The sequence below is a fragment of the Amphiprion ocellaris genome, chromosome 11 (genome assembly GCF_022539595.1).
Source record: "Amphiprion ocellaris isolate individual 3 ecotype Okinawa chromosome 11, ASM2253959v1, whole genome shotgun sequence".
Lineage (NCBI taxonomy): Eukaryota > Metazoa > Chordata > Actinopteri > Pomacentridae > Amphiprion > Amphiprion ocellaris.
The window spans coordinates 13,725,179-13,751,966 of NC_072776.1; the positions used below are offsets into that span (position 1 = coordinate 13,725,179).

General features: G+C 40.5%; 2 protein-coding genes across 5 annotated transcripts in view; one reads left to right on the forward strand and one right to left on the reverse strand.

Annotated features, from left to right (window-relative positions):
* Positions 1-14,970, reverse strand: part of LOC111580589 (E3 ubiquitin-protein ligase SH3RF3) — a 112,595-nt gene extending 97,625 nt beyond the window's left edge. Inside the window, exon 1 of one of the 4 annotated variants that reach the window (XM_035956414.2) lies at positions 14,204-14,965. In XM_035956414.2, the coding sequence (XP_035812307.2) occupies positions 14,204-14,614 (411 nt within the window). In that variant the 5' untranslated portion in view covers positions 14,615-14,965. Of the gene's footprint in view, positions 1-14,203 lie in introns of all 4 variants that reach the window. The other 3 variants (XM_035956413.2, XM_023288403.3, XM_035956415.2) reach the window with 3 other exon arrangements.
* Positions 14,971-23,871: 8,901 nt separating this feature from the next.
* edar (ectodysplasin A receptor) overlaps positions 23,872-26,788 on the forward strand; it is a 40,726-nt gene continuing 37,809 nt past the window's right edge. The window contains exon 1 of the mRNA XM_035956412.2: positions 23,872-24,081. The gene's annotated coding sequence lies outside the window, so the exon portion shown is untranslated. The remainder of the gene's footprint in view (positions 24,082-26,788) is intronic.

Consider the following 26,788-nt stretch of genomic DNA (forward strand, 5'->3'; position numbering starts at 1 on the left):
ATTTCCACCCAGTTGATTAATGCTGACATCACAACCATTGCCAGTCCCTTTGAAGACTGAAAAAAAGGAACTATCATGATCCATATAAAAATTTCTGTTCATCGTGGCTCTCAGTTTTAGCCTAGTTTTACTCTTGATTGCTTGAGAAAAAAAAAAAAGTTCTGGGACATCATGGCATGGTGGTGGAAGTAGGCCATGAAGGTACACTATATGGCTCAGGATGGCGTGTAACAAATTCAATATGTGGCGGTAGCTACAGTAAAGTTTCACTTTTGCAGTTCTCAGTGTGTAAGACTGACATGGCGGTGGATGTAAATCTTTAGCTGCTTTAATAGGAGACATTTGGCCACAGTTTAACTCTATTCTATCCCTGTGCTCAGTGAAAGAGACAGTTTGCTCATCTTGGAATCTGAGTTTAAACCTGTCAAATTTCCATACCCACTTCAGAAGTAACACAGTTGGATCGGGTGATATATTAAAATTTTCTAATCAGTCAAGAAACTAACAATTGACACTATTTGAAAATCAGTCCAAATCAGTTCTGCCCCTAGTTTTGATGTATTTGTGGCACACCACCACCATATCAACACCGACTGCCACATATTGATTTTCCATATTTTAACTATTTAAAATAGTACGTCTTAATTTTAGCCTGGAGAGTAGGTGCTAACTAGCATTTACTGTCCGGACCAACTCAGCAGTGACGAGGAGAGGCCGAGAGACACTGCTGTCACTTTGCAAGAACATTTGCACAACATTTGGATAATTGTTATGTTGAAACTTGGAGCTATTTGCACACTTCATGGTTGATAACCATGCTAACTTGCTAACTTATGTCTCACATGCAGCTAGCATATAGTTAGAACTGTGACTTGCAGGTTAATTATTCACCAAGCTGAATTCTCAAAGAGGCAGAGCATTAAATGAGCAAAATGAAATGACACAAATTGGCCAAAAAAACCAAACCAGCAATAGGCTCAGCCAACATAGGATCTTTATTGATTACTCTGAACAAGTTTAGTTTTCTGCTGAACACTTTAAAATCATGTTTAAAGATACAGATTCTGGATAATCCAACTGGAAATCTCTCCAAACTCTGAGATGTACTGCGTCCAACTAAGCGCTCCTAATTTCTCCAGACACCGCAACGGTAACGCTGAGTTAAAGCACATGACAAACTGTGTACAGCCAGAGGAGGAAGAAAGCAAACATGAATCTTACATGCTCAAGCAAAGTAGAGGAATACAACCGCAAACAACAAACCGTTTTACAGAACAAAAATAAGAACAAATGGAGTTATGATGAATTAACATGGCCACCATGATAGCAGAAAAGAAAGAAAAATGTGTCCAATTCCAGTTTGGACAAAGTGTCAAAAATTTGCATATAAAAAAAATAAGATGGAGACTTTACAAACAATGCTTTGCCAGTGCAGTTAAAAAAATACCACTAAACTGATGGGCTGCATGGTTCTCTGTGTTTAAAAAAATATTTTAAAAAATATATCAAAACCCAATTTATAAAACACACAATGACTAAGCTACACGGCTGTTCTACCCAATGTATAAAAAACTGATAATGGGCATACTATGAGACTAAGCGATGGCAGCAATGTGCAGCTTGTGCCAGAGAACCATATGATGACCTATGGTGTTTTAATAGAGCTGGCAGGACTGGGCAAAAGAAGCCCAAGATGAGTCTGGACTTTGGCCAGCTGTCTGAGAACAGATGAAGAGAATGAATGGAGAGCAGAGAGGAGAAGTGGCTGCAATCACTCTGTGGAAGTCCTTGTCTGAGTGGACAAACATCAGTCTAAGACAGAGATTACAATAATGAAACAGAGAGAGCAGCGACAGGAGCAAATGAATCATATAAGGGATGACAATGATGCACGGTGGTGGAGCAAGACACGGAGGGAGGAAACTAACTTTCAGTTTAAGGACTGTCAACATTTGCTTCCCAGCTTAAATAAAGTGATGCAGTATTAATGCACCAAAACAAAAAGGTCCAGCACCTTGTCTCATTGTTCAAGGTGTATAAATTATAGATTTTATACTGGAAAATTTTGCATTTTCTTATTTTGGACTAACTGAAAAACCTAAGTTACTATGTGCATCTCCTGATTATTAACAGCTAGTTGATTCTATCTGCTTTCTCAGCTAATTCTTTGCCCATTAATACAACTTTGGCACCTAATATGATTTTTCTTTTTCCATTGTCTGCTCTGTTATTTAGTTGCACATATGTCATGATAGATCGCTATTTTGAAATATTGTTTATCACAGTTCAATTTAGCTAATTTATATGAGTGAAATTGTCTCTTTATATAATATGCAGTATATTTAGACATTAATTAGGACAGGTTGTGCGACAGAGTAGAACAAATAAGATAGATGAGATTGATTCCAGCACGGAATTACAGAAGAGCAATAACTGCAACATCTTTATCTGTTTGTCTGGAAATGAGGTGGAGAGTGGAGATGATGGAGCTAAAGGTTTCCTCACACAGACACGAATTTGCACGCACACACACACAAACCGTATGACTCAGACAGGACAGAGACACACAAATAGATACTCATTCACATAAACAGATAAACCCAAACAATAGGGTTGCTAAGACAGCCAACGGCAGGTATTATCTGTGGTCTGGTCGTGTCAGTCAAAGCTGCTCCAAACTCAACAGGACTCAACATCTGCTCCATTCAAAGTAACCCGTTGGAGCAAACACAAGGCCTCTTTATGTTGATGAAATGCGGCGTGCTTCTTTGCCACCTGTATCCATTTTGCTCGACTTGAAATTAATTACTGGCTTACATTAGGTAATGCGGTGAGAACAGTGCCATCAGAGTCATTTTCTCGGGTTAAGTGACTAAATGGGACGGCTAAATATCCCATGCTGACAAACTGTGAGGGTGTAAATTTGCTCTCTTCTTGCTCAGAAAATGTCTGGAGTCAAGTCTGGACAACTTTTAACTCACAGAAAATGACTAATTGGAACTTGTTGTGCTGATATTAGTAATGTGGTAGCAGGCTTATAAAGACCGGACTGCTTGCAAATGATGTGTTTGCTGCCTCGTTTTACACATTCTGATGTTATAATAGGGCTAGGGGACATGGCTGAAATAAATATCACAGTAATAATCACAATATAATTATGTTCCCCAATGATATAATTCAACAAAGACAAGAAGGGCTCCAAGCTGATAAAGTCTGAGTCAGCAGCAATCAACAATGATAGTATAAATGTTCTATTTTCACAATAGCACCGAGGGAAACCTGCCAAGACACCATGGTCATTGTTCAGTTATTGTGTACTTGTAATGGCTACATATAATGCTGACCATAAAATGCTACTAGCAGGTAAGAGTGACAAACACTTTACAGTAAGAGCCAGATAAATACACTTTCTCCTCACCGTGCACCACTTTTCAGAGCTCCTCATTGACAATCTCACACATACAAGACTCTTACAGGCTCCTTGAGAAAATAAACGCCAAGCTGTCTCTTAACATGAGTGACACTGACGTTGTTATATGTTCAGAGAACTACAGCGATGAGCAGAAACAATCTTTATATAGCTGACATCTCCTGTAAAGAAATCTGGATTCATCAGTGATGTCTCACTACCTTTTGGTTTATCAGAGTTATACTGTAATCATTATGCGCTCACAGCAGACATTCTCTGACGTGATTCTTGTAATTGCGATTTTCCACCAGCTACTTACTTGTCTGGCGCTGATAAATTGCTACAAATCATCACAACATTAGCGTGATGTAAAGAGCCTTCTGGTGAAAATTAAGGTATGTTTTACCATATTAACACATCCAGATGGTGTTTTGTTTATATGCTAGGAGACCTATCATGAGCAAAATAAAAAGTCAACACAATGGCTGAGCATTTCCACGTTGAAACTGCAGCACACCAATGACAATCACGGACTCTGAGTGGAGCTTTCTATGAAATTATGCTTCTTTTGAATCTGTTTCTGGTTCGAGCATGTATGGCCAAATTGCTCTAGTATTCCAGCTTGCCATTGTGTAGCGTTGAGTAGTAATACAACGGGAGGATCTGTGCATTCTAGAGGAAGCGACTGCCATAAACAACTAACATCATTGCCAAGGACACAGAAAGTCTACACAACCCTTTATAATACATTTTACACATGTGGCCAGTGTAAAAACCATTGCAGTTTCATAAAATGTTTGTACTTGGAGAACTAAATGTCAGGAAACCCTAATTACTACAAGCTCAAACACAAACATTTTGCTAGACAACAACCCCTACCTCTTCCCATGAGAAGACCACGTTTATATAATAGTGATGTAAATTTGAGTTCTAGACAGGGTTGTGCATGTTGCCATGATAACATGTCTCTGTTGATGTGTCTCATCTTCTCTCTCTTCCTCTCTACTTCTGTCTCTTTCAAAAACTGACTTAATAGCAATAACAAGCAAGTTAAAGGTAAGATGGATGTGGTTACAACATATCCGGTATCTCACAAAATAGCAGCCAGCTTAGTGTCTCTGGAGAGTGTAAAAGTTTTTACATTTAATGGACACAGGAGGTTGTTTGTACCAGTGCTTCCATTGCTCCCAGTCGACACAGAACAGAGCCGGAGGACCTCACTTCTCTCTGCTTACATAATCCCTGTCCTGAAGGGGAAAAACTACCAGATCCCTCTCAGACACACACACGCACGCACACACACACACACACACACACAGTACATACACACCAGACCCACAGTCCAAAATTCACTACGTAACTTCCACTAGGCTTTCACACTTTCCTTCCAACTTTCCTCATACACACACACTTTCCCTCTAACACACTTAAATGGAAAGCTACACACTCCTAAACACACATGCATACCAACCTTAGCCTAAGAGTTCAATACTATAAAAGGTTGAGAAATTCTGCTTCAAAACATAAAGCAGCCGAGCGACACGCATAAAAGCACACGACGGTACATGATAAACATAAAAAACATTCATTTACTGCGAGTACTCACACAAACCAGCACCGAACAGCACATATGCATGCATACGCCAACTCAAACATGCACACATAGTATTTAGCAATACACGAAAACACACACGCATACACAAGCAGAGAGCCAGGAGTGGATGTTTGGACACAGACGTCAGAGTGGAAAGCTGATCACAGCTGTACTGCAGCCATGAACACCGTGGATCAGACAGTGTCCCAAAATAACCTCAAGTGTTTTTATATGACCCATGAAAATTCACATGCAGGCAGCACACGTTTTAGAAGAGTATATTACATTCATCCAGGTAAATTAGAGCTTAATGTTTTTGCAGTCCCACACTAATCCCATGATAAATGCTACATATGCTTGGTATTTCCATTTCTTGATAGCACATTAAAGCATATTTTAATACCGACACTATTACACAGTGATTTATTATAGGATTCAAAACTACCCTCAAATGTACAGTATAACTATTTCAGTACATTGTAAAATAAATTAGATTTGCTCTGTTTTGGGGGTTTTATTCTCTTGTTTTTTGTCTTCATTGCTTTGTAAAGGCTAGGTTTCATCCGTGGCCACTACAGTGCTATACCGTCTGTACTGACATGTTTCAGAAAACAAACTGATGTGAAGTTCACAGACGAAATCCGGTAAGAGGGAATTTACTACCTAAAGAAGTTCAATCAGCTCTGCCGGCAATTTAAAACAAAAAAAGAGGGGATAGGAACGATTTCACTAAGACCCAGAACACAACTGGTGATGAATTGAAGTCGAAAGCTGTGAGAATGAACAGCAGGTCGATGAAAAGGAAGACCTGCGTTCGCTGCCATGTTTCCAAATTCTCTTCAGATGTGTCTGTGTGTCTGTATGCATGCGTGCGTGTGTATGTGTGTGTGTGTGTGTGTGTGTGTGTGTGTGTGTGTGTGTGTGTGTGTGTGTGTGTGTGTGTGTGTGTGTGTGTGTGTGTGTGTGTGTGTGTGTGTGCGCACTATCTCTTCTCTAGCCAAGATTCTGTTTCCTGCCAAATCTAAAGTGGGTGGTGGGTACATTTCAACATCTCTCCATTACAGAGAAAGAAGAGGAGGAGGAGGAAGATGGAGGAAGCATTTTTGCAATAAAACCGGAAGGAAATCAAACATATTACCACACAGGCATATGTGCAAACACACACACATAATGTTTGACACCTGGAGAAACCACCTTGTGTTTCCACGAATCTCTTCCCCCAAGAGAACCGTTCCACTTCTCCAAACACATCACTGTTATTAGAACAGACACACACATTACATGGCATGCTGCTAGGGGAGTCAACGCTCTTAACACCAAAGTACAACTACCTGCAGTCACATGCTATGACTCATAACACTTTTCCAACATTGTGGAAAAACTGTTTTCAGCTGCTTGGAGTAATTTTACACACTTGGCATCCCAGATGGCAGCAGGAGGTAACTCTGATTTGGTTTGCATGTTGCAAGTTTCATAAGCCATAAGCCATGCAATGCGATGCCAGCACAGAAGCTGCGCATTTCCCACCAGGAAGTAGCACATAAATGTCCACCCACGTCACACAGGATCGTAGATGGTGCACTAATTATGAAGTTGTTGCAAGTGACAACAAGGCACGCATCATTGCTTTCCCCTATCATTGATGAAATTGCTTCTTTAAAAACATGATGTTAACATTTGTGATCTACAAAGTGAGACCAATTCTAATGTAGCATTTCATCTAGTTGCCCTTGGGAGTGTAAAATTCTCTTACTTAAATCAACATACGACACTGAATTTTTCTCACTTTTTGTGTCAATTTTGGTGACGCTTTACTAACTGGAGAACGGCAAAGTTCTACAGCCTAAGAATAGTGATACAAGAAATTTTCTCTGCTTTTTCAATGGTGACGCAAACTTAAATCAATAGTGATGTTTTGGAAGCTTTTTGGACAGTGAAGTGAAATAACAAATACTTTTGAGTGCCCAATTGAATAAACAGTACAGACATTGTCCTCCACTTAAACAGGCGTTACCCTTACTGCAACTCCGCTTATTGTTTGACACTAGAAGGTCTTTTTTTATGTTTAAGTTATATGTGACCAGGATTTGTAATACTGCAACTACTTTAGAAACCAAATGTGGTTCAACGCCAGAGCAACCACAAATAATAGACTTTTTAGTAAAGTAAAACACATCTTGTGCCAAGTAGTTAACAGTTAACATTTGCATATTCACAGTTTCAGTTTTTTTTTAAATTAGTCATTTACTATTAATTAACAAGCTGTTTAACTTTTCTGTTTAAAAACCTTGTTAAAAAGAATTATTATTCTAAGCAGAGTGTCAGTAGGGAACCTTAATTTTTATTTTTTCTGGTATTCCTATGGACAAAATATATATCATGATTCACTTGTAAAGTGAATATGGTCTAAAATATGACGAACGAGAATATGTTCATTGCACGTAGATGTTAAAACAAGGCAGCATTCTTTTGTCTGAAATATAGTGGCTTGACCAGTGACTTCTCACCCTCATCTCCATTGCAACAAAAAGACCAGCAGTGAGGGGGTTAACCCTTAACCTAACGTGCATGTGTGTGTGCTCATGTGTGTATTTGTGCAACTGGGTACCCCCGTGGGAATAGCAGTCAAGCTCGAAAGCTTGTTTAGACTTTAACACCCATTATGCATCAACCTCCCCCTCAAACTAAACAACACACAAACCAACCGATTACAACATTTCCCAGGCAAAAAGCTGCACAACCTACCTCCATCCACCAATCCGTTAGCTGACCCACCTCTATCTCTCATCATATCTGCATTAGCTGGACGAAGGCAGGCCTAATGATCAGATGTGAGCTGACATCACACAGATTTAGGGCAATATGGACACAAATAATTAGGATAACACTGTTACATGAAAAAAGTTTGGAATGGGGACACTTATTTTAGCTGGTTTTGCCAGGTAATTTGATGCTGCCACCACTAGCACTACAAGGATGAAAATTCTGATATTTGCAGTTTTGCCACCAGCTAATGCTACCAGGTCGTTAATAACTAAAGGAAATGAAGTGAGTCTTAATTGAAAATCATATTTGTGTCCTCTGTTTATTACAAAAAATACACGAGTCTATTGAAAATTAGATTTCATTTTTCTGTTTATAGAATATTTTCAGTGCTATCCTGAATTTCATGAGAGTGAAAAAATAAACAGTTTCTAGTAGGACAAAAGAATAAAATTCTGGAGGAAACATTACCACAGTACATTTTGGCATTAAAATGGTTTTAACTATAAGATGCTGAATAGTCTCTGTGGGCAGCTTCATTGCAGACCATTTCAAATCCAATTGCACCCAACTGGTAAACAAACATTTAAGCATGGAAACGGATAAATGCACACTATATGCTAGCATACACACATACATAAAGCACAAAGTAGAATAATTCCCAGGATTTCCCAAAGGCACAGAGCATAGGTCTTAAATTATAGTATATGCATGTGTGTGTGTGTGTGTGTGTGTGTGCTGTTGCATTGAAATTAACTATATTCCCTTCATGAGAATCTGAGAGAAAGTGCAAGAAGATGAGAAAGAATGAGTAAAGAGCAACAGAGGAAATAGATGTTTGTGCAAGTGTGTGCTCATTTAACAACCTGCATCGAGAAAGGTTTCGCACATACACATATATGCATGTATTATGTCCAAAGAGATACTCTGAGACTCGAGAGGATGAACTGTGTGAGCCTGCGTCACTGTGTGCGTGTTGTCTATGTACAGTATGTGTCAGGCGTCTGTTTAGTATTTATGAAGCAAGGGGATAATGTGAAGGTAATGACTAAGAGCTTGCAGCTTTCTGCAGAGATCGGCAGTTTGTAACACTGATGAAAGTGAATGACTGTGTGCATATTTGTGTATGAGAGTGTGCAGGAAATGTGGTGATTGCGTGAGAGTAGGTGTGTGCTTTTTTTAAATTTCTATATTTGTGAATTTGAGTTTTAAATGCTTATAGTAAGGGTTTTTGGAAAGAGGGAGCATTCACATCAGATTTATGTCTTCAAATGGCAATTTCCTCTTAAGTTAAGGATAGAAGTAGGCTAAGGTTATCCTTTGTGTGTGTGCGTGCACGTGTGTGTGTGTGTTTGGACAGAGGTTCAAAGGATCATTAGAGGGATTGGTAAGAGACTATTTCCTTTTTTGAAACCCTGCCTAATCCTTGGGAATGACAGGGCAAAGCAATGTCTCACTCTAGAGATGAAAGCAGATGGCATCATTGCTGCATTACGCTACCATGGTAACCTCAGGCGTCCCCATAGCAACCACAGGTAAGTACAGGTGAGGGAGAAGATCAAGGGTCAGGATCTTTGTGACACAGTGCTTTGATGGAAATTGGACAGGCGGAGAGGAAGCAGCAGATGACAATGCAGTGGCACTTGTAATTCTTAGCAGTATTTAATGATAATGTGCTGAAAACACTGTTTAGAATGAAGGAACCAATCACATCAGGTTCCTCTTTGATATGATGACTATGCTGCACTTTGCTTCAATACATACTTGGTACTAATCAGTTCTGTATTGGGTGCCTATTATAAGCAAATTGATTATGATTGTCAAAGCTCTGAGGTCGAATCGTTACTGGTCGATATCAGTCAAGAATACAAATCTGAGGAAAGTTCTGGATTCTTCATCACATAAAAATGATTAAACATAAGATGTTTAATACTATGCGGCAGAGTCCAAAATTAATCCCTTCCCAGACTAAATCTGTCACTGAACAGATGGATGAACAGACAAATAGATGTACTGTATGAATACTAAATTAAAACCTGGGTTTGTCACTGAGGTGTAAATGAGAGACCATGTAATCCCAAATCCCCCACCCTCAAAAAAACAGCACATTTCAAGAGGACATATACCCGCCAAGTCCAGCCTGCCAGCAGAAAGCCAGTAAAACTTCATAATTCAATGATCCACCACACTCTTTGCCAGGTATAGATTTAAGAACATTTCCAATGCATCATTTAATGCATCTTGAATATTTACCTGTTTTTAAGCTATGCAACTGAAAGCTTTTCTGGCAAAAAGGTCAGGGTTAGGCTGTTGTGTGCTGTTGTGAAGCAGACAGATGAGTTTTTCTGTTGTCTGGAGGTTTAGTTATTCACAGTATGGGATAATTACCGGAATGCATGATTCAAAAATAAACTTTGACGCACACTGTGCTGTTAAAAAAAAAAAAAAAACATCACTGCATAAACTGTTTCTATAAATGCATCACTCTGTATTTGTTCCTTGCTATCCAAGGCCATGATTTGGCAAGAAAGACCACAACTAAAACAGGAATTTGACTCACTTTGAAGCCCTTTTCTTGTAAGCACAGAAACAAATACATGAACTGAACAGCATTTAGAGAGTAACCACCTCTAGTCAGGCTACATAATCCTCAAAATGTATTATGTCACTAATAAGGCCAAATTATGAAAACTCCTAATTGAAACAATGGACTAATATGCAGCAGAATATGCAGTACTTGAGAAAATAGAGAAAATAACATCATTTCTCAAGCAGCTTTATCATTGGACCGTAGTCTAGCACTCCACTACATTTAATTGAAAACCAAAGCACATTTTTTGGGATATTCAGCTAACAAATAAACAAAAAGGCTAACGGGATTAAAACATAACACAGGCAGCAGTAACAAGACCAGCTCCATGTCCGCTCCAGGTGAGGAATATCACATATTGTTATGGTGCTAAAGCACTTGATAATATTCAAATCTATTTTAATAATTATTTTAACTTTTGACAAAGTAAAAATACACTTTGGTTTTAATCTGCTAGTCTACTGAAAGTCTGCTGAAAATACAGGTGTTTTTCTTCTGTCAACATTCCCAATTTGCTTTCTTACTCATATGCTAAGAATCCAAATGAGGACTGGAATAAAAACCAGGACTGATCATCAGCATTGCAATCATAATCAGAAATGGAAATCTTATAAAAATGGTGCCATGACTAAGTGTCATCATAGAGTCAAACAGCACAATTCTCCTGACTGATAGAGAGACTAAACAGAGATGGGTTTCTTGTGAACATCTTGTCCCATTACAAAAAATAAAACACAAATTTTCACACAAATGCATTCCAGCGCCATTTAAATGCCATCATCAAACTGTCAAAACACCTCTTTTGTTTGTATACTGCTTGTGTCTTCACACTGCTGTCTGTGAACGCAGGAGCAATTGTTGAGTCATTTCTGCAACAGCTGATGTGCAGCACAACAACTGAGGGACTACTTACGGAGTTCAGATGCAAACAGGCTGAAGATAGAGCAAAAACCAAGTCAAGCAACTTAACTCTTGAATGTTTGACCGAGTAACTGATTCAACACAGTAAATAACAGGTGAGATGAAACACTTGCATGAAAAATGTAGACATGCACAAGATCACTGTAGGTCCTTATTGCAGTTTAGTGCCTCTTAGAAAGTTATCTGTTTGTGAGAACGTCTTTTCACACAGTGATTTACAAATTAGAGATGATCAGCCTTGATAAACTCTAATTGGGTTAAGTACAAAGGCAGCAACGAAGGCTCAAACGGCACCAACAGCGGATGGAATAGCTGGTCTTACTGCTGACTCGGCAAGCCTGCCTCTTCTTCTATTTCCATAGCAACCCATTCATTCTCATCTACAACCCGTAATAACTGATGTAGTGTTCTGTTTCACCTCTTTGACTCCTCCAGTAGCCGTGAGTGTCTGCGTACGTGCTCGCGCTGTCACTCAAAGACACATTTAACTGCCTTAGCGAGACCCCTGCTCTCTCTGCGCAGAGGGGATGTCCATCCAAATGCATGCACACACACACTGATGCACACACACACACACACACACACACACACACACACACACACACACACACATCCATAAGCCCCACTGTTAAAGGAGATTAATTCACACTTTCATCACCAAGCCTCGGTCCCCAGAGAGCCCGGAGGAGACTTGGGCAAAGTGACTGCAGGGGGAATTGCAGGGGTAATGGGTTATAGGTGTGTGCGTACATGTGAGGGAGTGTGTGTGTGTGTCCGCTGGCAATAAAAGCTAAGTCCACAGTGGAGTGCTCTCCCGGAGGGGCCCTAAAACAAGCACAGACTGGCCACAACGAAGAAATGAGCGTGTTTATTTTTTTAACGTTCACAAAGCTTCTGAAAACCAGATTAATATTGAAGTAAGTAATCAATTATCCCATCACAAATAGCAAAAGAAACACAGCATTTTCTGTAATTTCCAGTGCAAATTGTAAAACAAGTTGTCACTTTTTCTAGATATAAAGTATATAATATGTGAATGGCTTTCCTACAGCTTCAATATAGGCATATTAGTATTATATAATCCTATATTGCCATGTCTTTTTCTGCTTTTTCTGCATGTGCCAGGCGCCCAAACTGCCCTGCAAGGACCAGTAAAGCCTAATGAGTGAATGAAAATAGAGTCTTAAGTGTTAGTGGAAATGTCACTGAGGGTTTGGATTCCTGTTCTTCGCTATGAATGAGTGACTGCCTGCCGTTCCTGCACTTCATCACACCAAAGCGCTCCACTGCTTCAATCAATGGCCAGCGCACCTGACAAGTCAAGTACTAAGTAAGGGGGTGTGAGAGCTCATGGTAATGGCTTTATTTGCCTGAATACTCACTGCATGCCTCTTACTGGGGACATCATTAAACCCAGAGGACAAAAAAAAAAAAAGGTTGAACGTAAACCTACATATCCGCAGCTCCCCTCATGCACTTCAGTTCTGACAAATCCCATTACACTTATATAGAATAATACAAGCTCACCTTTAACAAATAATATATCCATTTTCACATGTTACAATATGAACATTGAGTCTGGAAATCTTGCTTTTCAAGAAAAACTGACAAGTTCTTCTCTAGCTTCTCCTATAAAGGATCTATTCAATTTCAACATGAATCCAGTGTTCTCCCAAGGTCCTAGTGACGCCTCCTCACATATGAGAAATTGCTTGCATTTCTCTGTTTTACATCATTGTGGAGTGAAAAATGTGTGACTTTTTTAGCTGCTACTCAATCACAATCTCAATTTTAGACATTTCAGAGACTATGATTGGTTAATGGAATCATCGGCTATTTTAGACACTGACGTCACTGACATTACATTAATTAAAACTTACTTCAGTTAAATGAAATAAACATATGATAACTATTAATCTATTTGGTAAATGCAACCCTGGATTTTGAACCACGCAATGCTGTTGCTGCTGAGAATGATCTGAAATCAGTGAAACTACAATACCACCAGGCATTTCTATCTCTCCACAACTGCCAGAAGATTCTTCCCAGATTTTAGATTCCAGACAAACGCAAGAAAACCTCAGTGAACGTTTTTGCAGTTCAGTGTCGATGATATCACATTTTGCTGCCCGCCACCTTCTTTCACGCAATAAAGCCACAAGACAATGCATCGGATGCACTGCATAGGATGTAAACAAGGCTCTTCATTCCATTCCCGTTGAATGTGAATTATGAAACTTCACACTGCTGCAGTCAGTGAGCAACTGGACTTTGCAATAAACCTACGAGTGTCAGCGTGTCTTTACAGTTTGTCTACCCTCTTACTAACTCGCTCCACTTTAATTATATCTCAGAGACATGACAGGAAAGACACCTTTGTTATGATACCGCAACCAATAGACAAAATTATACATCAGTCAGAAGATGCCATCTGTAACAACACAACAATGCATTTCTGTTTATCCATTAATAAAAAATTAGAGCCATGGGGAAGTAATGTTTTCCCACTCTCGCTTTCTCTGTCACCATGCTCCATAACTTGGACTCCTGTAGCCCACCAAGTTTCCTCCTCATCCCACTTATCAAACAGTCTATGCTGCAATCACGGTCTCTGCGTGAATAACCAGGACACAGTCTCCAAATTTGCATCTAACTCTCGGCTACAGCAGCTGGATATCTGTGCAAGTGGCATGCTGAACACACTGTTCCCCAGCTCCAGTAAACATAAACAGTGAGTAATTCCTCTGTGTGCTTGTCCTCAAGATCTTCCTCCACTGGTTTCTGTTGCTGTGCTGTACAGTGGGGACCAGTATTAAAGTTGTGTTTTGTGTATTTCCGATTTGCAAACAGGCAGATTACTCACAAAATGTTGTATTTTACAAAGTGTTTAGAGAGATGCAGACATACAGATGGAAAAGTAACCAACCTTAACAGTGGAGCTCCTGGTGGCTACAGGCAGCTCTCTGATCGCAGTGCCCGGAGGAGAGGCGGATATCCCGGCTGCGTACCCCTGCAGGGAGCCCCCGGCTAGGGACTGCCTGCCGCCCGCTCCTCCTCCTCCGCTTCCTCGCTGGGGCCGCTGCTTGATACCATCCAGGAGGCGAACCAGGAGGATGTTAGCAGGCAGGTCGTCCACCCCGCAGTCCACCAGGATGCGGCACTCCGGGCAGCGGAGCTCGTTCCGGGAGCTGACAATGTTCTCCAGGCAGCGGCGGCAGAAGGTGTGCTGGCAAGGCAGCACTTTGGCCGTAGTGTCCAGGCGCTCCAGGCACACCGAGCACTCCAGCAGATCCAGCAGCGACGAGGAGTCGTCCATGTCGGCGGAGAGGGTGAGCATCTGGGCTTCAGTGTCCGTGGGGACGCCGCGGCGACTGTTTGGTGTACCGTGGAAGAAACGGACCGGGGGCGCAGAACATTCTGGGAGGCGAGCTGGCGAGAAGCAGCCCACGGACGCCTCGCGACGGTGTCCACGCGCAGTTATCCCCCGTGTTGTGAATGTTCTCGGCTGCTGTCTCCGTCAACGTGTTCGTGTTGCTCGCTGGCGCTCTCTCTCTCTCTCTCTGAGTCTCCCCCCTCTCTCTCGCGCTCTCGCTCTCCAGCAGCTGTGCAGAAAGCGGTGAGGTCACGCTCTCATCATCATCACCCGCGCGCAGATCAGAATTGCGGTGCGCGCTCACGCACCAGAGAAGATTGATAAAGACTGAAGGAGAGAGACAGAGACAGAGAAAGAGAGAGAGAGAGAGATCCCTCCAGCTCCTCACTGATGAGGTCTTCCTCTCCTCACACCTTCACACTGGCTGCTATGAAGCGCTGCTGGTGTCACACCTTCCAAACAAACCTGAAAGGTTCCTCTCACCTGCTGATGAGCTAATGCAAGCAGCAACAACACGTTCTCTCAATCCTCACGGCTCACAGTCATCAAAAACACATAGGCACTTATAGGCACATAAGTTGATTTTAGGTTGTTGTTTTTTTTGCTTCATTTCTGTTCAAAATGTAGCCCAGCTACATGTAGCCTGCAGAAAGGATCAGATACCAATGATTAAAAAACACGGCATGGGATCGATTTATCTGCTGTCTTGCTCTGTGATGCCTACCTGACAGGAGCAGGCATCCTTTTTGATTACCTCAGTAACTACGTCCAGCTTTGGGGTAAAATGTGACTTGTGGCGCCGCCTGGTGGTCACCAGCTGATCTGTTTGATTCTTTGAGATGAAATCATAAGTGAAAGTTAACCAATCAGGCCTGTAGGATCAGCAAAGTCAAATCTTCTCAAAACGAAACACACCATTATAGAGTTTCATCAAGTACACTTAAATGTAATCTACTGAATACTTACCTGATTTTTTACAATTTTGTTCGTCAAAAAATTGCAGATCCATTATCAATCGCCCTACATTACATATACCGATGCTATACGGGTGACAGGAAGAAAAATCTGACCTCTACAGTGAGGGGATCTGGTAAATGGTGAATTAAGGGTCAGTGCAAATCAATACAAAGTTGTCCTGAGTGATCACTGTAATCCTAGGATGAAACATTTCTATCCAGATACGAGAGCTCTTCCCCAGGATGGCAATCCCCACGTCCATAGGGCAGAAAAGGTCACTGAATGGTTTGATGAGCGTGAAAATGATGTGAATCATATGATGTGGGCTTTACAGTCGCCACATTTCAACCTGACTGAACACCTACGGGAGATGTTCGATGAGCATGTTAGAGAGGGCTCTCCACCATCATCATCAAAACAACCAAATTAATGAATACCTTTAGGAAGAATGATGTTCATTCCTCCTGCAGAGCTTCAGAGATTTGGAGAATTACGCTGAAGTTGTTCTGGTGGCATGTGGTGAATGTGTTTTTTCAGTTCATTTTTCAGCCGCCTGTAGGTTTAGACAATGTGCGAGACTATCTTTAATTACGAGGTGCAACTATTACATATTTTCAGAAATAGGGTAAAACTGCAGCATTTTCACTGAATTATTTCTGGAGGATAAATTCTGTCATATACTATGTGAGGTACACAACACAGAAAAGGGACAAGAGAATGAGCGTGTGCTTGTGTTATTCATGTTGTGGAGGTATTAATCTGCTTACACAGTCATATTGCAAGACCACATAAATCATTGCATTCCAAGGTTTGGTTTTAGTTGGGTTTAAGGTTTTACGTTAAAGTTACTGCAGGAGTGAGGATTATGGCTAAGGTTATGGTAAAGCTCCTGCGAAAGAATGTAAATGAGTGCACTGTCCTCTGAAGTTATGGAAACAAGGCCGTGTGTGTCGTTCCTCAGCCATGACTGCCTCGCTTTGCTCGTCCACCTGTTCAGACCTGCTCTGCTTTTACATTCAGGAGGGGTACGGAGTGATTAAGGCAACTGTGTGTATGTGCCTCTCTGTGGGTGTTTGTGAGCGTGTTTGTGTGTGTGTGACTAATGTGACGCCTTCCTGGTTGAGGGGTGGGCCCGCTATTTACCACCCACGATGAAAAAGCAGAGAGTGGACTGCTTAGGCATACAATGAGAGAGGAGGGGAGGTGGTGTGCAACCAGATTTACATTACTCAGACACTGGAGCTGTTGTACACTGTAAATCATTTCACATCAAAGTTACGGTATTGCAAAGGGTTTGATGAGAGCATTGTGGAGTAAAAACACACAGTCATTCTGTATGTGCAAGCTTATAGAGAATAAATGAAGCTTTCAACAAAGACGAGTCAAATTACACATCAAATAGTGAAATGTGGCCTGGTGACTAAGCTGAACTGAGAATGAAACACTAATTTATTTCTAAAATCCCTGAGCATGGACAGAAAACAATGAGCTACAGAAGACCCACAACTCCACAGAAAACCATTTGCAAGAGGGGCTTCTGCTCATTTTCAACTTCAAGTGAAATCAAGGTCAAACAATGGGGTAACTTGAATACTTATTGCACTTTCTCAGCTTAGCTGTGACAGGGAGCTCCCGCTGCATTTAATCTACAAAGACCTGCCATTTCTTTTAGGTCTATTTGTGTCCCCGTGGCTGCAGAACAATGCTACAGTGATTTAGCCACTTAAAATATGTGTATTGTTGTTGTTGTTGTCAAGCCTTGATTTCCAATGCCTCACTAGTGCAGCGGCCCACAAGTGCTGGCAACAAGCCCAAATTCATGATGTCTCCCTCTCTCTCTTTAACATAACCCACTTGTGTCTTATGCCCAGTGTGTTTCATCTGCTTAATACAATTCTCCACAGCCAGTGATTCAGAATTAAAGGGGAACTACAGGGAGAAGTGAACAAAAATGATTATTGGATGAAAATCCCCTCCATCCATTTAAGCAGGATAGTTAGGGCTCCCTGTAGGATGCAGTGCTGTCAATAACAGACAAAAGGTGGATACTGTTTACCCAGTAGGCACGTCACTTAGGAATGATGACTAGTTTTTTTGGTTATACAGGGGTTAAAGAGCTCTGTGAGATGTCACTGGGACTGGGATTTTACCACACAAATCTAATGCACATGCAATCTACATGCTTCAACAGTGTAGATGTACATCACATGTATATATTGTAAATATTATTACTATTGTTCTATTATTATTTTATTCTTATCACTATGTCTACTGTTACATAAGCTGCTGTAACAATGTAAATTTCCCCTGGAGTGGGGAGAAATAAAGAACTTTATCTTTATCTTATCTTATCTTTATATAATATACAACAATACATTATTTATATAGCACCCTTAAGAACAGCATTCACAAGGTGCTTTGACAGTCAAACCAAGGTATAAGGAGACAAGGCAGAGCAGTCTAATACAATAAATAGTAAAAACAATGAGCTGGATTAGCATGTGTCAAACAAAGGAACTAGGCAGTTTAAAAACGAAAGGATAAGACTGAAGGTTAAAAGTTAGAAATTGTAATTATTAATTAAAGAAGTAAATAATTAAAGATGACATCACACCAAAGCGTGGTACAGTGGCGTGGTGGTTAGCACTTTTGCTTTGCAGCTAGAAGATGCCCGCTTTGTGCCCCGGCCTTGCTGGGATCTTTCTGCATGGAGTTTGCATGTTCTCCCTGTGCATGCATGGGTTTTCTCCAGGTACTCCGGCTTCCTCCCACAGTCCAAGAATATGCTGAGGTTAATTGATTATTCTAAACTGCCCGTAGGTGTGAATGTGAGTGTGATTGTTTGTCTGTACATGTAGCCCTGCAACAGACTGGCGACCTGTCCAGGGTGTCCCCTGCCTTCCCCCCAAGTCAGCTGAGATAGACTCCAGTACCCTCGCAACCCAAACAAGGATTAAGCAGTGTATAGATAATGGATGGATGGCTGGATCACACAAAGAAGTTACATACATCAATCATCCACAACATTAAAACCACGGACAGTTGAACTGAATGACACTGAACATCTCATTACAATGCACTATTCTGCTGGAAAACCTTTGGTCCTGGCAGTCATGTGGATGTTGACACTTACCACCCACCTAAACACTGTTGCAAAGCACCACCTCCACCCTCAGGACAACAGCGTTCTCAGACAGAGCTCACAGCCACAACACAAGAAAATGGCTTGAAGAACATGACAAAGAGCCTAAAGCACTGGCTCTGATCTTCAAACTCCCCAGACCTCCATCCGACTGTGCTTCCATGGGATGCGTCAGAACAATCCTGAACCCCAAGGAGGCCATTCATGCCCTGATGGGTCATGTTTATGCTGCACAAGGGGCTCCTACACAATATTAAACAGGTAGTTTCACTGTGGTCACTGGTCAGAGTATGTATGTAATGATGTTAGACATGTGAAGGCTGTCTCGACTCAGTAACGATGAATTCATAGAAATGCGTTTTGTTATACTCCAGTCATACAGTACATTTAAGTCTAAGAATATCAGTTTTATTCTATTTAAAACCACATCCAAGTGCAGTGCTTGCTGGCCTAAATATTTTGATATTTTTTTAAAAGGTAAGTGAGTGGTACCCAGATTTCTCATGACTTGGCAAAATAACTTAGTTACTCTAGGGCTTTTGCATTTTTCCCATGAACTTTAAGGATTTTATTCTCCATATTTAATATTGCTGCAGCATTAAGTTTTATTTTTCCAGTAATGAAAAGAAATGTGTCATTTTTATTACTGCAGTGTAGCCGATTTGCAATTGAATCGTGTCCTTTGGGAAATCCTTGTTATGAAGATATAACTTTGAATTGTGTTGACCTGACTTCAACTTCATTTACATCCACATTCTCACTGCTCGTTTTCGGCTCTTCCTTTTTCTTCTGCACGAAGTTAGTTATCTATAGGGTTCAACCAAAGTTTCACATACTTCTCTATTCACTTTATTCCTTATCTGTAAAAAGCTTATTTGTTCCATCATTTCTCAGCAAACACTCGAGTTCTCCCATGGATGGATCTGGATAAATATGAATATCTTGTTTGCCCGAGCCAGTCAAATACAATGAATATGTAGCGTGTCTGTGTGTGCATGCGGGTGTGTGTATCTTTCCTATGTACCTATACCATACACCTCACTCTCATCAGCCAATGTCTTTCGTTCGTGCAAAAGTAGGTTGGCTGACACGGCAGTTACCATGGTAACCGGCTCTTTGCTTCCCTGTTGAAGAGTAGTTAGAGGCTGCGTGTGTGTGTTCTCACAGGCCATGTATGTGTGGGAGATTTACAGGGGTAATAACAAGGTCATTGAGTCTGTCGTGGGTAGGTTCAGTGGTACATTGTGTGTGTTCCACAAGATATATGGGGCACGCTACTTTAATGTAAAAAAAAAAAAAAAAAAAAAAAAAAAAAATACTGGCACGTTCAAGAGATTGATATCTCTGATACAGTTACTCAAAAAATATCTGCTTAATTTCACAATTTTTAGAGGTGTTCTATCTGTTATGTGATGCTTGAGCTTATGTTTTTATTTTTTATTTTCCGTTTGTGTGGAAATTGGTTGCTGTCATCTACATACAGGTAATAATGTACAAATATATTTATATTGTCACCATAACCTTGGGATTCGATGGAGATGTGGCTGTAAATATTAAATATGAGACATATGTGATACTAACCATTGCTTTTTTATTCTCTTTTTTTTCTATACTGCATTAATTTCATCTTTGGAACATGTCAGACCATATTTTAAAAACATCTAGGGAATACACGGAGGCTTTTCAGGGCACATAAAAACCACCAGGAAGTTTTTTTTTTAATGATTTTGCTGTAAGTTGAAGTCACTCTAACTTCATTAAACCAAGCAGTAAATTAGGCCCCCACTGACTGCTGTCTTCTCTGTGCTGCAGCGCTTTGATTTGGGAGTAAAATCAGGATAACCAGCCTGTGACAGCTGCTTTAAAACTCTGATGTCCTACATTAATGTATGGTGACCTAAAACACTCTGGAGGTAACTAATTCACCAAGGAATTGTAACTCTGCAACTAATTTGTTTAACACAATTTAAGAAAGCAGGATTGCAATACATGAGGACAATATAGTGGGTAAGCAAGAAATGTAAGTGACAGCTACCACACAGCTTCATTTATTATGTTATTTTTAGTGTTGAAAAGAGTGAATATATATGTTGATATATGTCAGTATGTCCCACTTGAAAACATCATATAATACAAGATTTATGAAAAGAACATATATTCTTTTTTCTCTATAAATCCTGTAGTTTAGGTCTCACTTTTTGTTCACTTCCATGATCAGGTGTGCAATAAATATCATATATAAAATATGGTGCACACATTACATACTTTATTTTAGAAAAAGGTATAGTTTTTATCTCGTTATTTTGTTCTATTTTTGTCCCAGTGTATCATCTGTTTTGTTATAGACTGTATGTCATCTTATTTCATTGTAACGTTATTCCCCATTTCACCTTATGCAGAGTTGTTTTTGTGCTACATCCTGCATCACTGTAAATACAGGTTTTGCTTAATATGTGTTTTTGTCCGGTTTGTGACAGAGCAGCCATCATTCTCTCAGCAGAGCTCATCACTCTTCTTGTTATCCTCTCCTCATCCTCTCTTTATCCTCGCTTCTCATCTAATCTCTCCTCCTCTCATCCTCCTTTTCAGTCAGGAAGCCCTGGATCGACATCAATGAGACTCTAAAGCAGGGGGAAAGACAGAGAGAGACGGAGAGGAGACAGAAATGAGAGAAAAGGGATGTAGACAGAGGAGCAGAGTGAAAACAGGACAGAGAAAGTGCAAAAAAAAGAGAAAGTGACCAAGAAAGAGCAAAACATAATAGATAAGGCGAAAAAGAAAATTGGGAATGAGGCGAAGGACAGGGAGACGGAGAGTGAGAGGGAGAGTAAGTAATTACAGGACTCCCAGTGTTTTCAAAGCCCCTCTTTTATCTCATTCTTCCTGTGTGTGAGAAAAAAAAGAAGCAGCGGAAAGAGGGAGAAGGAGGAGGAGAAGAAGACTAAAGTCCAAGCTTTAGTCCAACTCAGACATCAGGCACCAGCCAGCTACATCACAGACACACTCAAACTAATTTATGCCTTCTGTTTCAAAAACATTTATCATCTGAAAGTAAGTGTGTAAGTGTGTGTGTGTGTGAGTTTGTGCAGGGTCCAGGTAAAGCATTTTAATGGCAATATTGTCTGTGTACACTAAGCGTCTATTGTACCAAAAACAACTACAACGTCTCTGGTTGTCTGGTAAAGAGAAATAAAGTAGTAGACTTAGCTGTAGTTAGAGTACACTATTAAAGCATCAGTGATAGCATTAGAACCAAAAACAGTCATAGTAACAGTAGCTGTAATGGAACTGCACAATATTCAGAGTATATGACAAGTAGCATAGCCTACTTTATTAAACACAGCTGTATGTGGGCAATTCAAAGCCCCACGTCAAATAATTCTCCTTCTGATCACAAGACGGTCAAATTTCTTTTCAAGTCTTTTAAAAATCTTTTTATATATCTTTTTTTTTTTATTGAAATCATTATATATTCTGAGGAAATCAAAGGAAATGGTTTGGAGGCACGTTGATGAAATATTTTGACAGTATAAAATAAGCCTTTGCGTTTTTAGTTCTGCTGTTCACTTGAGAGTCATTTGGAGGTTTATTCCTTAGTTTGAACAAAAATAAGTCACTCCTTATTATCAGGTATCAAGTCCCCCATGGATGTCAATTATTTTCAGCACTACAGCCAATATTTCTGATAAATGATCTAATACAATGATAGCTAACCTGTAGGAGAGATTTTTTTCTTATCGGTCTAAAACTAAAACTGGCTGACATTATGTTAAGGTGATAATCGCATGCTGTATTGGCTTGTTGTTGCACTGGCTAGCTAGCTTGAATTTTTTTTTCTAGTGTAACCTGAGCTTCCCTGCTGATGTGAGAAACTGTTGAATTTAATGGTAGGCTAATACGAATACTGTGCCTATATTTTTTCATGAGTTGTGGTAATAGCATCATCTTAAGCTAATTTTACGGAGAAATACAGTTTAGAATGATGAAATCTAGTCACTGTAAAAACTTTACATGCGGTTTTGAGAAACTCTGTATTAGTTAATCTAAATTTTCACTCCAGGTATGTCACTGTGTCAGCTGATGCTGATGGACAGTTTTGTATGAGGAGAAGTTACCTGAATGATAGCTTGAAAAGACACTGCTCACCTTCTACTTTTAGAGTTTACAAATGAAATCCTGGCCTTTTGAAATGATATCTCATGTGAGTGGGCGGAATGAGGGGAACTTTGTTTTCATGCTGAGACAAGATGGAGACTGCAGCAAAGTGCAGACCTTCTGACTGTTGAGAGTTATTTTATGTTCATGTTCAGTTTAATTTAGTCTCTTCAAGTATCATTAGAAGATGGATTGCCGTTGTTATTTTTTGTCAGCCTATTCCGATTTCCAAGTATCACTTTTTTTGTGTGTTTTTTTCTTTTTGTTAAAATTCTGAAATTGTGAGTTGTTGTATTAGCTCCAAAAAGGTGGGAAATCACAAAAACAAGTTAAATTTCCCCCTCGGTTCTCAGGAGGTTACAGAAACACTAGATTTATTTTTTAAAAAGTCAAAATAAAAGAATAATTTAAAAGTATGTAGAATAAGACAAAAACTCTTCCAGTGAAAAGTAAAATTTCATGTGCCAAGTCCTCAGAGGATACACTACATCTCCACTACTTGCACAGAGGAATGTGTGTGACATAAAAACAGGTAATAACCCTGTAAATGGGTGATATTTAGCACAGCAAGAGATTAATTTCACTCACTAGGTTGGGTTAAATGAACAACCAGCATTGTGGGTGGAATGGTAAAACTCAGCATTTGGGTAAAACCAACCTATCAGGTGTTCTGGCTCATAGAGACCCAACAGTGGGGTTAGGTTTTGGTTGTTTTCCACCCACCAGTTCTTTTTGTTGCTGTTGCTTTGTTTGAGTGCAGACATTGCTGATAAGGGTTTACTCACTTCTTGAAGATCTCGTCTTTGAGCTGCCACTACAGGCCTGTGAACACTAGATGGCGGGGTCGAGTCGTAGCCTGCAGCATGTTAATTGCCCCACTGAACGTCAGTCTACCTGGGACACGTTAATCTGTCTCCCATTCAGGGCGGAGAAAACTCTTTTTTTTTCTCATCAAGGAGGAGTCTGCAGACACACCGACATGCACCAATGTGGAGGCTGAGACCCAACTTGGGCTGTGCGGAGTAAAGAAACTCTTAGACAGCCAGTCCCTCTGCGATGCTGAGCCGACACCACGCCACAGATTGATCGCCGATCACCAGGACTGATCGCCCGCCAGCTGATCCCGCGGTGCCCGGGGAGAAACCAGACCAGCGCGCCCCCCTCTCTGGAGCTCCAGGTGAGACGTGTGAGCAGCTCCGCTCTCAGGAATGCAGGGACGGATTGCTGCAAGACTAAAGGGAAATTCCTGAGCAACACTTTTTTTTTTTTAATGCCAAGCAGACATGTGCTTTGCTGTAATTTTACATCTAAGAAAAATTAAGCGTGAATAGGTACTCTTGTTGGGGAGGGGAATGTTAGGCTTTATAAAAGAAATACTGCAGATGCAAAAAATAAATAAGTGTACAGATGGTCTTCAGTTAGTGGTGATTCTTTTGCAAAATATGCAAAAGTAACTTTAACAACCTATTTAGATTAATTTAAACACCTAAATGGCCAAAGTGTAATCATCTGATTGTATATGCAGATTTGCTGTAAAGTGCACGCGATTGGAGAAATACTGTGTTCCAGTGTTATGATTTGCATGGATGTCATCTAAAAGAAATGTATTTTTAAACAGTGTGTACATCTAAAGCATACCATGAAATTATTCTGAAGTATGTGAAGGGTACTGTACATGTTGGTGCAAAGGTTTTAGCCCAAGGTGGTAGACAAATTAGATTGTGTTTCATTTTTCACATCACTAGAGTTCTAGTTTGGGCCTCACTTGCTTTGTGACAAGGTTATGATTTTGAATCCTGAGCATGCAGCCGCTGACTTTTTACTGTGATGACAGTCGCCTGTCTGAGTTTCATTAGAGAAAACAGACAGCAGCAGGGAACTTGGTTTGCTCATTTATTAGTAGAGAATAATTACCATAGATTTGATTAGTGAGCCACATTATATTTGTCACGTATCAGTTAGTGTGGCACTTCTCTGGCTGTCTGAGTTTGAGCAAGTGTGCGTTTGTGACCCTGCGCACCTTTCTCCTCTGTCTACATAATTGTTTTCTTGGTGCCGCCTGGCTGTCCCGGGCCCCGGGGCCCCTGGGGGAAGTCCTGCCTGCAGACAGGCAGCTCGGCCCGGCTGGGGACATGCCGGGTCCTGCCGAGCCTCTGAAGTCTGCTGGCTGGCTTTGAACTGAAGCTGCTGGAGGTGGAAATCAATCCGTCTCTATCCCCCCTCGCTCTCTCCCTCTATCTGAGTCTCTCTCTTCCCCTGCAGCCCCCAGAGCAGCCCATCTCTGCTCCCATTGAATCTTTCATGTTCACAGGTAGAAAGGAAAAGGAGACACAGAGAAGAAACAGGAGGGAGTGTAACTCATCTTCAAAAGAAGTTAATATGGTTTCTTAGGATTAAAGGGATGAAGACAGAAAAACTAACAAAGCCCGCGCCTGTAGTCATGATCATCCTATACTACACTGAAGTGAATAGATAATTTGTTTACTTACTCGTCGCTCTGTCACTTAACACTGCTCAGTATTGGAACTCACATAATAACTCTATTTATTTTGGAGTCGTATCGGAGAAAGGCGAAGGGATTCTTGTGTTTTCCCTGTGAAAGTTAATGTTGAGATTTATGTAAGATGTCACAGCTGAGACCAATCCACACAGCATATCCCTCTCTTCCCGTGGAGAAATTTATAGAGCTCAGGAGGCCTTCTGGGGTTGAATGTTTCGCAATGCCTCACACATCTAAGAGGAAATTCAACAAAACATGTCATTCAGACTTTAGTTATGGAAGTAAAGTTATTTCAGCTCATTATGTTTTTCCATGGCATAATTTATAATACAAATGTCTGGCGCAGTGTACCCACACTGTGTTACCAGCACCAGAGTTACAGGAACCCTGCACACTTTGTATAGTGTTTAACGTGATTCTAATAATTAGCTATAGGGACTTAATAGAGACTCAGACTTGTACTGCGTTGGCGATGTAATGAAGCTAAAATTTCAGTGTCACATTTATCTCCACAAGAATATTTGCATTTGTTTTCTTACCTCACCTCCACCTCACCTTTGTTGTATTAAAGCTGGACTTTGCATGCTGTTTAACCAATAGCTCACAAAACGCGCATTATTATTTTCAACCAGCAAAAAAAAAAACAACAACTTTGCATTAAAGTGACAGTTGATCAGAAAATAGACATGAAGTGCCAGAATATTTGTTTTAAGTGATGAAATTACAGATGGGAAACCGAAATCAGCATTTACCAATGTCGAGTATATGCTCAACATGTTTAGCAGAAAGTCTAAACAAAAGTCTTTTTCTGATAATATACACCCAGTGTCTTCTTTTTGGTTTTTTTTAACAAGCATCTCATTCAGAAAGTGACTAATTACTCATTATTTTCAGTCATCAAGACAGACAGAGTACCAGCTTAGGACAGGATAGTGGGTATTCTTTGCGTTCCCTCTGTGTCTTCCAAGAGGTCCCACACAAAATGAGAGGTAGCTGCTCTTCATTATGTTTTAATTTATGTACAATAATCCCAGAGACGCAACATGAAAGCAAGAAGCCTTTCTAATCATAGGTTTCATTCTCACCGCTATTATTTCCCCATGCAGAGTGCAGACAGATCAACAAACCAATAGCAAATCAGCAGTTGAAACCTCACCACGTAGGCCCCGGGGAGCAAGTTTAATCAAATTGGGGTTTGTGGTTTAATTTGTGTTTACTTAGCAGTCCTGTGTATGAGGAGCCTACCTCAGATAGACATCAGTCTGTTCAGTACAGACTGTGGAGAAAGGTCTGGTACTTCACGTCGTACGTGATGGAAAAACACACAAATACATGAGAGTTTGTGCCTTAAGACAAAGTTAAAACAGTCGGGTGCTCATTGGCA